General features: G+C 39.2%; 1 protein-coding gene across 1 annotated transcript in view; it reads right to left on the reverse strand.

Annotated features, from left to right (window-relative positions):
- Positions 1–17,044, reverse strand: part of COL25A1 (collagen type XXV alpha 1 chain) — a 322,190-nt gene that overhangs the window by 94,447 nt on the left and 210,699 nt on the right. The window contains exons 8-9 of the mRNA XM_067297090.1: positions 13,024–13,050; positions 12,832–12,858 (exon numbers count right to left, since the gene is read on the reverse strand). Of these exons, the coding sequence (XP_067153191.1) occupies positions 12,832–12,858; positions 13,024–13,050 (54 nt within the window). The remainder of the gene's footprint in view (positions 1–12,831; positions 12,859–13,023; positions 13,051–17,044) is intronic.

The raw sequence follows: 17,044 nt of genomic DNA on the forward strand, positions 1-17,044 counted from the left end.
TAATAACTAAAATAATATAAACTGGTGCTTCTGTCTGACAGAAACTGTGCCTTTTCTACTGAAGAAATTAACCTCTAATTATACAGGACACAATGTTTTATTTCTGATGGATTAATCACATACAATGAGTTAATTGTGTAACTTTCATTTCCACAGATTTCTTGTGAGAATTGTTCATATTTAAATTTCTCATCATCTAGGCTCTAAAAATCAATTTTTCTTGTATGTTGTTCTTTCAGCAAAGCTTCTAGAGACAAAGCACCAGTTCAACTTTCAGTCAGATTTTCCAACCAGCATATTGTGCCATGAAGAATGGTGTCATTTTAATAAGGACTGAAGTCCCAGCTTAATCAGATTGCTTCAATTCTTCCTGCTTAATTTGCAAATGCACTTTGAAAAATCTGCACATACAGATTAAACCTCTGAAACATAACAAACAGATAACTGACTCTACATATACCCAGTATACAGTTCACAGACCTTTTCCACACTCCTGTATGCCTCAGTAAAGCATAACTACAGTAAAACCTCATCTAAAAATAAAATACTGATCAAGAGCACACGGAATGTGGGTGCTGCTGGGGGTAACACTGTACACAGTTACAGATTTGATCTCATGCTCTGCATTAGGAGTACTTACATCCATGCAAAGTCAGTGATATTTGACTTAGGTCCACCATAAGGATTCACTGGTACCCAATGGTAAAACCAGTTTTTCATGTGCACTTTTATGCTGATGCAGAGAGACCTGACTGAACAGGTATGTGTCAGCCACAAACCTTGACGGTGAGGATCTGATTACTGTGCAGAGCAGCAACTGTGGGGAAGCCTGGCAGACCCTAGGGACACAGCATAACATGGTACCAAAACAGCACAACACAAACATCACAGAGACAATTTACTGACAGACAAACAGAACAAACACTATGTTTAGTATGTCCCACATTTCCTACTGACAGGTAACAGCTTCTCTGTCATATGGGAAACAGGATTAGGTTTGCACTACACCGCAAATGAACGTTATGATTTTACACCAAGAATATAAAGAAATTTCAGAAGGAAAGCTACACAGAGGTGACTTTCCTTAATATTAAAAGGAAATGTTATGATCATTTGACAGTTGTTAGACTATCAGGCAGCTAATGAGTGAGCCATTTTCAACTAAAATCACTTATAGAGAGCTGTGTAGAAAGCCTTGATTCTGGTTTGCTGCAGAACTTGACAGCAGTGAAAGCAGATTTTGAAGCACTTTGTATAATTACCATCCTGCTCCTCATGTTCTGTTTAACATATGACATTCAGCACATAAACTGGTAATACATACACAATTATAAACACTGAACAACAGTCTACTACTAAATCTGGGATATTCCAGAATGGCCAAGTTCAACATGTTCAATATATACATAGCAGCGTTTTCATATCCAGGGCAAAATTTTTCCCTTCAAACACTGTATGGTGCATATAACTTCTCATATTCTAACGTGCAGAACTTGTACTGTACTGATACAAGCAAAGAAGAATTTTGTAACTACTGTGAGAGGTGAATTTTGCTCTCAGTTCTACACTTCTCTCACATTGCCTTGGAGGGTAGGAATTAGAATAAAGCTGAAACCTTCTGAGGGTGAGCAGTATACTCAAAGAAATCCCCAAACCCTCTCCTTGTCTTTCGCCTAGCACACTGTCTGAAGCAGAGGTTCTCAAAGGCTCATTCATGAAAAGCCAGGCAATGACTGAGAGATATCAGGCTGAGGAATACAGAATAAAATACAGCCTAGTACTTCTAAGCTCCCTCCGTGCATGCAGGCACCCACACAGCCTCTGTGAGGAGGAGCTGGTGGCACAGCCTCTGCTGGGAGGCCTGGAACAGATGGCTGCAGGGGTGCAATTTGGCAACTCCAGAAGGGGAGGCTGCGCAGGCTGTGGCTGCCTGACACGATGATTTCCAGGGTGTCCTGCATCAACACCGAGCCAGGCGGCACGGGGCACTACAGTCGACAAGCCCTTTGCGAGCCCCAACTGGCCAGAGAGCTGTGCCATGCGGACGCCTGGCAGAAAGCGCCAACAAGCAATAGCTGCAGCAGGTTCTACTAACATATCAAATATCTGCTCTAATTGTATCCCCCTTCAACAACATCAAAGATCCTCTTGATCACAAAGATTATGCTGATGTTTACAAAAAAAAGGCATAGCATTTTTCTGATGCAGACACCATGTCCTTCACCGGTGCATTTGAGGTGCATTCAGCAGCTTTATTCCTGATGTACCCCAGTGAGGCAGGAGGAAGCTGAGACCCTGTAGGTGGATCCCCTTAAGTCAGTGGAATTTTTATCAGCCTTCCTCCTTCTTTCTGATGAAGTGGGGTGTGGCTAAATATATTTCTCGGTGACCTGAAATCTCCTCTTTAGAACCAAATGCAACAAAAGAAAACAAAACCAAAAAAGGCTAAAACTCCAAACATTTAAAGAAACACACTCCTGAGACATTGCTAAGGCTGGAATGATGCATCATTTAGAAAACAGATGTATCAAATTTTTATTTATCTTATTATGGAATATAAGTTAAAGAAGTTATTAGATGGTAATGTGCCAGAATCTTTACATCTGTGACTCATTAGTCCTGCTGTGCACATGGTCCATTCCTCTCTCAATAAAACTACAATACTCATGTACTGAAAATGAACACAAACAAGAAGTCTACAAAAGAACTAAAACCTGAGTAGCAAGCAATAAATTTTAAATCTCTTCTATTAAAAAATGGATAAATATAAAATCTTTTAACCACTTCATTTTTACTCATCAGCTTTTAGGATTACAACATGGTAATTTTCTTACTTACCTCTGAATAAATGTATTTGGATTTTTTTCTAAAGGAAATTCAAGACACATTAGGTTTGATTTATTTAATTATGAATATGAAGGGGACCTAAATATTAATTAGGAAAAGAGTTTAATCTGAAAATACACTTTTTTGCTAGGAAAGATTTAAAAAAAATTTTTTTTTTTTTTTTACAAGAAATGGAAGAATTTTGAAAGTTTTGTGCAGCTCCACACAAGAACATTCATGTGGAGCACTTCCCATTCCATCTCCAGCATTCCCAATGCCTCCCAACACCATACGGACAAGTTCAAGAGTAGTTACCAGTATTGTAGGTTTCTATCTGTATAAACAATACCTGAGAAAAGGGGACAGCTTTGTTTTTCAACAACAGCTTTCGATTTGTTCCCAGTTAGGACAAAGCCTTCTTTCCTTTGCACAAACACAGGCATAATTTCAGACCTAATGGTCAGAGAAATTTAATGCTAACTTGGCTTAGATCATTTCCCCATATGTAACATGTACTTGGAGAGGACCAGAAAGATGGAAATATTAAATGGAACCCAGCAAAGATATTATAATGGGTGCATAGTTTTTGCGTGTGTGGGAGGCTTTACAAGGCATTGCATCTTCTGGCATCCATGAGAGATAATGTTGGCACACAATGAGTTTCTAAAAGGGCATAGAAAGACCTATCCTTCCCATAAAATGAGTTGTCTTCCTTTCCTGTCACTCTGCTATAAATATAACCTCCAATATTCCCTAGATCTGTTTTATTTTTTCTCTGTCTAAAGCTGTTCTCAGTGATGGATTCAAAGTTACTCAATTTTCTCTTTATTTGGTCTGATTCTTGAACTGCACAGAGGAAGGCTCTTGTTCTACACCCTGGGAGGCCCTTACAGAATACAAAACACTAGAATGATTAACAGCGACCACTGGACCACTAAATTCTACTGCTGACAACTCATCCTCACCCTGACATGCTAGCTGGTTACATTTTCTAAATTAACACACTTGTTGCACCACTTCCAGTAACGTCTGCCCAAATGCCCAAGCAAAGCATGATGTTTGGTGGAGGCTAAGAGGCATTGAGCTACATAATGGTGCCCTGCTTACCCACCTGGAAACGTATGTAAAGCCTACTCATTCCCATTCGATGGCCACTGAGAAATTTGAAGGATGACAGAACATCGTATCATTCCTCCATTTGATTTTCTACTCAGATGTAGTAACTCCCATATTACATCCATCACATTCTCCAATGGAGTAATTTCCAGCAGCAGGCCTAAATTTTTCAAAGTATGTTCAGATTTGTGCATCTGTCTACATGAGGCCAATGTTATAAGAACATAATAACCTTACTGTATAGTAAGTTAACAACATTAAGCATCAGCATTACTAGTTTTACACTATGCTGCACATACTCCATTTTGACTATTGCATTTGCTTACTACAGTAAATGTCACAGTCCTCCTTAGGATTTTCCTTCTGACCTGCCAATAAATCTACGGTGCACAAGCTTACATGTTCCTGTGAAGACATAGAAAATGAGACAGGAATTACCACCTGCTGTTCACTTGCACTTCCTAAGGTTACAGCCAGCTGCTGCTATTTCACATCAAATCACACAGGCTTCAGGCCAGAGTGATCGTGACAATCTTTATGGCTGTTTTTCCTCCCCCCAGCACCACCCCAAGTTCTAATTAATCCCTCAGACCAAGCGCCAGTCCTGCAGCTAATTATTGTACCTGCCCTGGGGAATACAGTGCTTGTATCATCCGGTACAGTGCCATGGACTCTCAGTGGGAGCTCTTTTATATAATCCCTTTTATCATAACTGCTGCTTTCTCCATCAGCAAATCTGCTAACTAAAACAGTGCACTGCAAAAAGACAAGAATGCAGGAATTTCTTTTCACTTAGGCAGTCATTCGGCAAGGAGTTTTAATTTGAATGCACTATGTAACGGTTCAGACTTTGTATTAAAATAATAAAAATTTAATGTTTAAGAACTAGCACAAGCTGTCTCTGGCTAGAAAGGGATCATTATAGAAGTGTTATTTTCCATAATAGCCTCTATATTTTCATAGTGAACTCTACCTGACACTGCACTGCTTTCAAAACAAACAAAACCAGAAAAGGCCAGCACTTACCTAGTTTGGTTCTAGTATTTGATGAATTTTCAGTGAGGCAAGTATCTTTTCCACACATAACTCAGTTATGACTTCTGATGAGTGATCACAGTCTGATCCTTCCTGAGGGCAGGCCTACTCTCCCTGAAACTGGTGGTAAGAAGCAGTTTACTTCAAGATGGATTGGTCCTCACAAAAAACAAGTTGATCTTCACAGCAAAAATCTCCTGTCCTGGCTTATTGTGTTTCTCTTCATTTTACACCCACTGCAGTTATTTGAAGCAGATACAAACCACTTGTATGAAATATTTTTAATGGGTTGTTTTGATCAAAATGGTCTAATTTAAGTGTTCAGTACTGGAACACTTTTGCAGGACAGCTGCATTTTGACATAAAATGTCTATATAGTATTTTCTTGGTCGTGTGACAAGGCTGTAGAAAAAGGAGAACAGGATGTACTGAGACTTCCTTCCTCACCATTCCTTCGGCATTACTAAAAAAGAGGAAGATGCAGACTCACTGGTGGTGAGTGAAGACACGCACTGCCTAGTTCTTAAGATGGGAATGACAACATCCTAATCTTGGGAGCAGGTATGTGGCACTCTCCCTCGAGTGTCACAGCTGTTCTGCATTTCCCGGCGGTACCTCATGAGCCTAACATAAAAGGCATAGTTTGGCCCTGGAGAGTCATCCAAAGCCAGAGGAACACTCCTGTGAATTCTGAATGAAGGCATAGCTCCAGCCCATGTGTCCCAATGTTTTAGACATAAAGTTGGCAGCCAGTACAATTTGAGTTCTTTCCTAACCTCTTCTAATTACGAATACTAACCTTGCTCCACTTTGTTACCCTAGTTTCAACTTAATGGAAATCAGTGGAGCCACAACAGCCTAAAGCTGGCCAAGCAGAACAGATAATTAGACCCATGAATGGAGTAGGTAAATACCCCTGTTGGCTTTTGACAGATAAGGAAGCAAAGTCTCAGAAGTTAAATTAACTGCTCACAAGCAAATTGGCATTAAAGCAGAAGTCAGGCAGTCTTCCCAATGAGGCTGCTTCTGTGAAAGCTGCATTAACAGAAGGAATTGTGTAAGCTTTTGCAGTCTTCTTATTGTGGCACAATAACAGTATAGTTTGTAACTAAAACAGTGGTTAGATATGGTTTATAACCAAAACTATAATTTGCTTTACATGCAGGACAATAAAAAATAGAAGAACTAACTATATGGGTAGTCGTACTGGTAGAGCGTGAAACCAGAGCAGCACTGTGTCTTTTCAGTCAGTGAATTATGTTTGAAGTAACGCATAGTAAACCAGAAAATATACTTTTATACACACATACGAATATCACTGAGGGAATATCATCACTGTATCATGACCTTTGCTCCAGCTTTTGACAGTACATTCATATAAACAAAAACAAAGATTACCAAATTTCAGAAAAGAAAAAGCTGGAGACAATTCTAATTTATGCTAATGAAATCTGAGCAGTCCCTCTATTAAGACAAAGAAAATTCCTGAGCAGTATTTATAAAAGAAATTAAGAAAAAGATTCAGCTGGATTCTTGCTATCATGAAAAGCAAAACATCAGATTAGTTTACATGCTACTTTCTATTTTGTGAAGCAGATCTGTTCCTTTCTAAAAAAAATACACCACCCTTCAAACAAAAAATAATACAAGATAAGATGACTTTAAAAGAAGGTGAAGAGGTAATGATCATGGCTTATTCAGCATTCATTAAATAGTATTTTCTGATTTACCAGAAAATAAACAGATTTATGAATGAGGTATTGATTCTAATGAAGTCAATATAGGTTTTCGATTTATTGCCAGTAGGAGCAAGAAAAGGTCCAAAGTATTTACTATATATTCCTTCAAAACATATTAACTAATGCTAATAAACACACATTGAAAACAAGTTTCATTAATTTTTTTCAAACATTAGGTCAAAATGTAATCTTTAGATATCATTAGTTTCCTTTTAACATGGGATAGTTTATAAATGCTTTCTCAAGTTGTGTCCATAATGTAACAAGTGAAACAGTACTTTAGTTTATACATAATCTATATATACACACATATTTGTATTTATTTATTTCAGTAAACACATTGCTGCCAGGCCCATTTCTGTCAAAACTGGACACACTTGAAACAGTTTTCCAGCACAGAAGAGTAGAACCTACAAAAATTCTACGGCGAAACAGCCATTTCTCTCTCCTGGGCAGCAAATAAGCAGCAAATGTATTAAAAGCAAACAGGGAAAATGAAAGAGTTAAATAAATAAAAGAATATTATATTACTATCTGAGCCTAACTGGTTTAACAGTATATAAAGAATCTGTTTAATCTCCAAGTCAACAAAGGTTAAAACAATAAAATAAGCTTCTGAATACCTTTCTTTTCTAGAACTTAATCTCTTCTGCTGAAGACATTTTAGATATGCTATCAGTTTTGTGCAGACGCAGCTGTTAGAAAATTTACTTAAACATAACAAGAAGAGAAAATAATTTTATGAAACTACTGAAGTATGGCTTCTGGGTGGCTTCATATTGTATATAGATCAAAACTAATTTAAAGCCAGGTGCTGGCTGATGATTTCTAGACCAGATAAAGAAGAAATCTCTCATCTATCAGAACTAAAAAAGATGATGTTTATTATGTCATTTACAGAAGAATGACAGCAGACTGATGAAGATGCTCAGGGCTAGCTGGTCTGTTACCAAATATTCACCTCTAAAGGCCTATTTCCATTAATTAGGGTACAAGCTCTGCTTGGGCAGTAACTCCTTTGAAGTCCTTTCTTTAAGAAAAGTTTGAAGGCTTTTTTAAACTGGAATAGAGCTCAGCAACTGGAACTGAGCAGCAGACTGACATCAGCGCTTATTCTAATAGCCCACAAGCTAAAAGCCATCATTCCAGCAGTAAAGACTGAAGCAAAGAAGGCATTCAGTAACTCTGCCTTCTCTGCATCCTTCGTCACCAGGGCACCCACCCCATTCAGCAAAGGGCCCACATTTTCCCTAGTCTTCCTCTTGCTACTGATGTATTTGAAGAAGCCCTTCTTGCTGTCCTTGACATCTCTCGCCAGATTTAATTCCAAACGGGCCTTAGCCTTCCTTGTCACATCCCTGCATACTCTGACAATGTTTCTATAATCCTCCCAAGTGGCCTGTCCCCCTTTCCACTTTCTGTAGACTTCCTTCTTCTGGTTGAGTTTTGCCAGGAGCTCCTTGCTCATCCATGCAGGTCTCCTACCTCCTTTGCTTGACTTCCTACTCATAGGGATGCACCGCTCTTGAGCCTGGAGGAGGTGATGTTTGAATATTAACCAGCTCTCTTGAACACCCCTTCCTTCTAGGGCCGTAACCCATGGGATTCCTCCAAGTAGGTCCCTGAAGAGGCCAAAGTTTGCTCTCCTGAAGTCCAGGGTTGCGATCCTACTTAGTGCCCTGCTGCCTCCTCGCAGGATCCTCAACTCCACCATCTCATGGTCACTGCAGCCAAGGCTGCCCTCGACCTTCACATCTTCCACCAGTCCTTCTTTGTTTGTTAGTACGAGGTCCAGCAGCACACCTCTCCTTGTTGGCTCCTCCACCACCTGTGTCAAGAAGTTGTCACCAATGCTCTGCAGGAACCTCCAGGACTGTTTGTGCCTAGCTGTGTTGTCTTTCCAGCAGATATCGGGGTGCTTGAAGTCCCCCATGAGAACCAGGGCCTGGGATCGTGAGGCTACTTCCAGCTGTCTGTAGAAGGCCTCATCGACTTCCTCTTCCTGATCAGGTGGCCTCTAGTAAACACCCACAACAGTGTCACCCATGCTAGCCTGCCCTTTAATCCTTACCCATAAGCTCTCGACTCGCTCTTCATCCACCCCTAGGCACAGCTCAATACATTCCAGTTGCTCTCTCACATAAAGAGCAACTACACCACCTCCCTTTCCTGGCCTGTCTTTCCTAAAAAGCACGTAGCCACCCATGACAGCACTCCAGTCATGCGAGCTATCCCACCATGTCTCTGTAATGGCATGAGATCATGGCCCTGCGACCGCACACACATCTCTAGTTCTTCCTGTTTGTTCCCCATGCTGCGTGCATTGGTGTACAGGCATTTCAGAGAGATGATCGAGCATGCAGGTTTCCCAGGAGGGGTAAAAGAGGATCCTCCATAGCCACATCCCATGCGCACTTCCCTGGTTGCATTCAGCTGCTGGAGGCGTCCGGATTAGTGTCTCTTACACTGATATTGAGGAAATCTAGTTCTGCATTTGACCTAAATGTTTAGTCTACCAGAATATTAGAGTAACAAGCAGAGAAGAAGCCTGACATAAAAATATATAAAGTGAACCAAAAAAGCATTTCTTCAAATAAGATTAGGATTTTTGAACATAACCCCCAATACTTTATCTGTGGTCTCATGAGATCAAAGGACATGTTAACTTGCCGCTCAAACTCACACTCAAAGCATGAACTTCTACATCATCCAGACTACTGGATGTTGCATCATGCTTTGGCTCAAGTTTTCTACATGCAGTATGGACATAACTAGATTAAGCAACACGGTAGTGCAGTTAAGGAGACTGGTCAACAGATCACTTCTGAATATCTAAGCAAACCTCTCAGATTCATAAAAAAAAAAAAAAGAAAAGAAAAAAATCACACCCATTATTCTAAGAATACAAGCTCATGACCTCTGGACAGGTTCAGGTCCCTACTACTCATCAATTTATCAAGGATATTTTAAAGAAAACCTGATTTTCAAAGAAATACAGTATACACTCTGTGTCCAATGTCTGTGAATAAAAAGCTTTGAAATAACTTGATTATTGTTTTTACTGTTTTGTAATCATTTGAGAAAGAAGGAGCTCTCAAAATCTCATGACTCAAGGTGAAAACTTGAAGTGGTATGCATGAGGACAGAAAGCAAGAATTTTTTATTTCAGATATGTTTTTCTTTTCATTTCAGCAGGATTTTAAAAGCTTCAGGGTCCCATCTTGACCTGACAAGTCTCTACATTTTATTTTGGTTTCTTTTACTAACAAAAATGCCTGGAGGAAATAAAATAGCTTTTGTAAAGACTAAAGGGTGCTTTTCAAATTTCAAAGCCATAAAAATGACATGGAACAATAAGATCTTTGCTAAAGTAAGTCTGAGTTTCAAAACAATATGTAGAGTGTCATAAAAGAAGAAAAACCTGCAGGCTCCTTATCTCTGAAAGATGAATTAGTTTAAAAACGTCCACGACTTTTAGTTCTCATACCCAATCTGTCTGCAAGCTTGTCAAATCCAAACACATGTCATTCCAAAGTCACTTTCGGGTACAATACTTCTGTAAAATAGTATGGTATGGTGGCACCTCCAAAATTATCTGTTTTACACAGGTAATGGTGGAAAATTACATGCAAAGGTAACCAACCAGGGATTAAATGGGTTGAGTTTCATTTGGTGCATGACTGGCTTAGACATATAATTTCCATTAATTATATGTTAAATCCCCTGGCACAGCAAGTTGAATAGATTCACCCTGAAGACAGTAATTAGAAGAGATAAGTACTGTACCATAAAATATAAAATGGTCGGAGGCATCATAGTACTTATTGCTTGTGAAATATAGATGGGGCAGGGGGGGATGGACAGGTTACTGCAAAATGCATTCAAACCCACTTCAAAATGATAAAGGGAAAACCCACAAGACTGGGCAAATTACCTAATTTATACCTATGTATTTCAAAAAGAAGTACTTTACTACAATATGCATGGATTAAATAAATAATCAGTGACGCTTCAGCTATCCCACAAGATGCTATCCCCCACCTCTTCGTCTATATTTCGTCTATACATATTCATTTCTGTCCTATATACTCAGCTAATCTCAACTGGCACCTCCTGCTGCACATATGTTAACTTTAACTTGGTGTCCATAAGTGTGAATTCTTCAGTTGGACATTTTTGCTTTCTAGCTGTACTGTATTTACCAAAACCAAAAAGTAGCCATAACCATAATTTATACAGTCCAGTGGATATACCCTCTGACACAGGGGGTATACCTTGGCAAAGCGGGACACGACAGTCCCCTGCGCATCAGATATTCCACTGCAGTCCCTGCAGGCACTCTGCCAAAGAGATAACACTGAACAAACCTGCATTATCTTTTTATTAGGTATAGCCAGCACTTCGAGCCCTGGATCTGAAACCTACAACATATTTCTCCACTTTATAGTTCTTCCAGCTCTCCAACCACCTGCCAAGATTTGCGGATCAGTTGAAGCTATGGCACTTCTGTTTTCCCTCCAAAACCATCCCCTGCCCTCCTATTTTATGCTAGCACAACCAACAAATAGTACTGTCAGCGCTTACGTTGATACCACTTCACTTGTTTTTCTGTGTTGACACCTCTGAGCATTTCCTTAGGAGCTTCTCCGACACTCAGAATTCCAGATTCGTATCCTCAGACATGTAATACTGGTCACAATGGAGTATTTATTTGTTACTGTATCCTTCTCTGATACCTCCATCAAATCTGCTCTCATAAACACCAGTTTAACTGAATGCAAGTCCACTAATGACAAGCACTTATGCACAGGCTTCTCACTTATGCTTTCTGGATGGTCCCCCCTCCCCAAAGCTGCAGAGCCTCTGCTCCGCTCTCCTTCCAACACTCCCCTCACATTCACCCTGGGATTTCTAGCAAAGAACACACTGACACATACAGCCTCAATGAGCTTCTGAGAGGTAGTTTATTTGCTTATAAATTAAAAGGAAATCTGCACAGACTTCAGAACTTTCAATCTGCCTATGTCAGTCCGGATAAAAACAGGTTGTTTTCACTGTTACTCACAATTTCCCTTTTATTTATTTAAACGCTTTTCCAATTTTTCTTTTTGAGCTTCAGTTGAAATAATAAAGCAGTTATTATTAGGCCTCTGACTCCACAACAGGCACTCATATCACCAAGGATGACAGGAAGCCTAACTGAACCCTATAGGTAATACAACACTGATAACACCAAATTCAGATAAATAAATATGTTGTGTCTTAAAATAATCTTATTCACTGCAAAATAAAATAAAAAAAAAAAGAAATTGCACACTCAAAACATTTAACATATTTGATAGAAAAAATTTCCATGGCACATACTGTTATGGAAAAATTTATAAATATGCAACTGAACAGAGCCACTGTATCATTAGAACAATGTAACTAGACATTTTATAATGAAGCACAGATGTAAAGAAGAATGAACTGGCACAGCCAATCTATCAGAATGCTTACCCCTGTATTCCCCTTGTTAAAATAAACATGATATTTAAAAATTAAAAGAACTTTTGTATTTCCACCACAAAACCATGTTCCCTCTAGCTGTCTGAATATATTTAAGATGTGAAAATATTGTTATTATTATAATATTAAATACATACATCTCAGGTAAAAGAGCTAATACATGCATACGTAATATATATATACATTTATCATTCTCTAAATACTGGGTACATTTTACATGAAATCTAGAACTACATTTATTAAAAGCTACCTGCCCTCTGCATTGTGGGAGCCCATGCAAGGCATGAAAACATTGCTGGGGAAACTGAAAGGTCTGGTTAGGAAAGCCAACTCTTATGCAGCAGAGCAAAATCACTGTGAAAGGTGTTTCCACCCATACTGGAGCTGTGTACTCTAATGTACTCCTTACTATTGTTACTCAAATCTTCTCAGACACTATGTGGTCATATTCAGTATTGCTGTCCTGCAGACACTTATTTCAACATGCAGGGTAAATGCAGCTAATAAGCATAATTAGCTCAGACACTGTATTTAATTTAGTTTTGCACTAAAGACTAATTGCCTACTCAGCGAAGGGGAAGTGTAACATTTTTTTTAAGATGCTTACCCGAGGGCCCTGATCACCTTGATCTCCCTGCAAAGTGGAAAGATGAGATGATAGGTTTAACACAGCATCTGTGTGCTACCCAGCTCTCTTACATAATCTAACATTACACTGTGTCAATATAAACTGTGTCTTTATTTCATGCTGGAAGGGCTTTCCATTCACTTTGTAGGCATCACCCGTACATCAACTCACCTTCTCGCCTTTTGGACCAGGAGGGCCCTGAAATAAACAGAAAAAAATAATTAAATTGATAAATGACTAATACTGATAAAATCCTGGGACACTGCAAGAAACAGGTCTGAGCAAACCTGTGATTTCTTCATGACGTTATGTTTCCTTACAGTTTTTCACTCCATACGCCAGGGGTATTCCAGAGACAGCTTCTTCACAGTATTAATAACAGGCACTGTGTGGTTAATTCTTGAATAGTTCACTGACCCCATGTGTTGAATCAGACTACTTAGAGAAGCAAAACTATGCCTGAAATGGCAAAATTTGTACTGATTTCAATTAGGGACAACAGTTTATCTCCTATCAGACAATAAATGTTTTTTAAGACTGTAAAACTTCTTTGCAAGTGAAGCTAATAAATTCAGAGGCTTATAAATCTGCCATGTATTTTGGCACCCTTCTTAGCTTAGATTGCCAAAGAAAAATGGATCAGGAATTCTAAAAGTAGTGTTTGCATTCCTATCTTTGGAAACACTGAAGTTGATGTTTAGTCTAAGCACGCTGTTTTAGGTAAAATGAGCTCTTTTATGAGAAATTTGTATAACATGATTTTGCAGAAATAAGAGTAATTGTTATTTACCATCAGACAACCAAACAGTAAGGTGACAGTACCGCAAAAGAGAGAGGTCCTTTACTATTCTCTTTTTATTGAGAACTTTCCCAGAAAGCTACCAGCAGGTTTCTAAACACAAGTGTTCAGGTCAGTGTCTGATGAATAAAAACATTACCAATCTGCAGAGAACTGGCTGGTTACACAGTGCAGACTCTGCCTCTAGCTTTCTGAAAGATATGCAGGTGTTTCATTACAAAGGAGCTGAGATATATATGAGAACAGCTGGAAACAAAGAGAAGGAGCCATCCAAGCTAGCAGGGCCCACTGTTACAACAGGAACTATGCATCTGCGTGCGCACATGTATGTCTAGGGGAAAACAACAAGAAAAGCTTGCCACCAGCAACACACTGAGATATAACAGAGTGCAACCTCATTAGGCTGAGCAGATTGAGACTATTTCACAGTTTGCACTAGTAAAAATTCCTGTGGTACACATAAACGCAACTGGAAGGAAGGTAAGTCTGCTGTGTATCAAAGATGTGATCAGCCACATGCAAGTCTTTGAGAATTCCTCCTGTAGCCAATTTTCTGCTTATTTTTAAGGCCTTCTAATGCATGCCAGAGAAAAGCATCTGCTGCTAAATCTTTCAAGGAGTTAAAGCATATGCCTCCCCTTCCACAGCCTGCCATCTCTTCTGTTTGCTGCAAAGGACATGGAAACAAGTCTGCTGTCTGACCTCCCCACATCTTCTTTAGGAAGGACAGTGCTCACCACAAGCTAAGTGGAGACCATCTGCTCAATTAATGCTGCCCCCTGTCCCCCTTGTGCTGCTATGCAAGAACTTGTGCTCTTTAATAACAAACTAAACAAAAAAGCTTAGTGAATGGCTATGACCTTGCTGCACCTTTAAGTTCTCTACATCTATTTTTTTTTCATACTTCATTCCTGATTGCCCCTTTCCAATGCACAGGTTTACATACATACAGTGGAAACTGCATACAGCATTTCCCACTGTTAGTGCCTGATTCCCTGTATACTTTGACAGGACTCCATTACATTACAACGCGGCACATTTTCAGGAGGCCCACTTTAAAACATACGCACACATGCCATCAAACTTGCAAGTTCTCAGGCAAACTTACACCAATAGTAACACAGTAACTACAGAATGGGAAGAATTAAAATCGCTGAATGCTGGCTGTTATGAAAACATGCAAATGCTGCAGCAATGTTCTATCTTCCTTAATTACCATCCCGTTTCTGGCTACGAATATCTTACTGACTGCAAACTACAAATAACATACTCTGATCTGCTATAGTCAGAACTTTATTTCTTGGGTCTTAGACATGAAATTATAAATAACATGAAAGGACCAAGACTACAGACAGATGTTGTCTTGGAGATCTTGCTGTGATGATGGGAGATGTTAGTGCCTTCATCCAGACGCTCTACACCATTCTTATGCCCAAGGACAGTCCTGCTTCAGACACGCTTTGGCTCAGAGCTTTTCTCAGGGGTGCCTTCTGCAAATGTTGCAGCTGATGCAAACTAAGACAGCAAAGACCAGACAGGCTGCCTGGACTGAGCTGGCTCACTGGAACTGAAACAAGTGAGAGTGCGCTCACACAGGTGGTTCAGCCAGCAGATCCGTGGGACTACTAAACCTCTCCCTGGTACAGCTGTTGGCAGTATGCTCAGCTGTGCCCACCTACAGAGGTAGCCTCTGTGTGTCCCCTGCAGATTTTCCTCTGTTAAAGAGTTCTCTGACAGTACAATCCATACCCAAACACGTTTTTTAATATGACTGGATTACATACTTTGATTATATGTTGTTCTCCTTTCTCTGTGTAGAGTTTTCTGAAAATTACCTGTTCACATTATATATGGAAATTTATTTTTTATTCATTCTTTCCTATTGGGCAAAACCAGTAATTATGACTGTTTGGTGTTTGCTCTCCCTGAGTCCTACAAACTATTGTTTCTGTTAAGTCGCCCTTTCAGCATACAAGTTTTTCGTACAAAGTCTTCATCAATATATGACAACTCTACTGTACTAGAAGTTGGAAACAGCTTTTCAAAAGGCCACAAGAGTACTTCTGGTGTGAACATTCTCACAAGTCTGCACAAGTATTTGTAATGCTTTTGCTTTCCACTAAGAGTCTTGAAAAACAAACAAACAATTCCAAACAAAAATAGCTCTCTGGATGCTAGTGAAGAGAACCAGTGGGGTTTAACTGAAAGAATATTAATGCAATTCTTTCATGGCTTGTTCACCCATCTCTGGCTTTTCCCTCATTGTTTCAATTGTTCTCTATTGCTTTTGCAACTTTAAAAAGAAAATTCCTATCCTCAGCCTTTGACATCTTCTTTCCATTTATGCTGAGAAATTCTCCCAAGGTTTTACTGCAGAATTTATTAGTGTTTGTACATTGAGTGGAGGAAGGGAGGAAGAAAAATCTGAGTTGGGTTTGCAGGGGTGGAGTGTGAATTAGGAGACGGATTTGTTTAAAGGAGGGCAAGGTTTCTTCTGTTTAAGGGTATAGACACAGAGAACAGAGTGAGTAAAATAACACTAGCTTTGTAGGCCATAGGGTAGACATCCTTCTTTTTTCCCAAGGAGATTTCTGTGCTTTCGTTTGGGAGATGGCAGAGATCAAGCTGCTAGCTGCAGCACGAATGTGAAAGCATTTTGTGTAAGCTATATGAACAGACTGAGGTCAGAGCATTTCTGAAATAACTTTAGTATTTTCACTGGAAACAGAGGCTCTTTTCTCAAAGTGTAATTATCTACTCCAGACTACTATACATTTCCAAAGAGAGTTAATAGCCTGTTTCACATAAGCAAGACCTTGTAAATCACAAACACTTGCAATATCTGCATTCATAATTAGGCGACAAACACTACTGTTTTTAAAACAAGGTCTTCTAAAGCAGACTAAAAGGCCTCCAGGCACCTGCAAGCCAAAAACAAAGCTGAAATCAGGGTCAATTCCATGTTCTGGCAGATGCCTTTTTTTCTTTTTCTTTTTTTTTTTTTGGCTATCAAAATCCTATTTCCATTTTTTGATGAAATCCTTACATTATTATAAATAGTTGTACAAGGAATAGTAGGGCAAGAGGACATAGTATTGGAAAACATGAAACCAATTCTTCTGGTCTTTGTTCAGGCAACATTCCCATTAAGATTAACTAGAAATTTATCCAAGTATGATCAGCATGATTTTTCACACAACTGGCATTTTATAATTCATTAACTGAAAGGTGCTAATTTTTGAATTCCACCCTTGCAGCCACTGCCACCTTTATAGTTTTGCAACAGTTATATTCAGAGGACCTCCTCAAAAGCCAATATTTGATTTACATTGTTTTTATAAATCTTTTCGAATGTAAAATGATCTTCATTTTCTTATAAACATATTCCCCACA

This window comes from Apteryx mantelli, chromosome 5 (genome assembly GCF_036417845.1).
Source record: "Apteryx mantelli isolate bAptMan1 chromosome 5, bAptMan1.hap1, whole genome shotgun sequence".
In the NCBI taxonomy this organism is placed as follows: Eukaryota; Metazoa; Chordata; class Aves; order Apterygiformes; family Apterygidae; genus Apteryx; species Apteryx mantelli.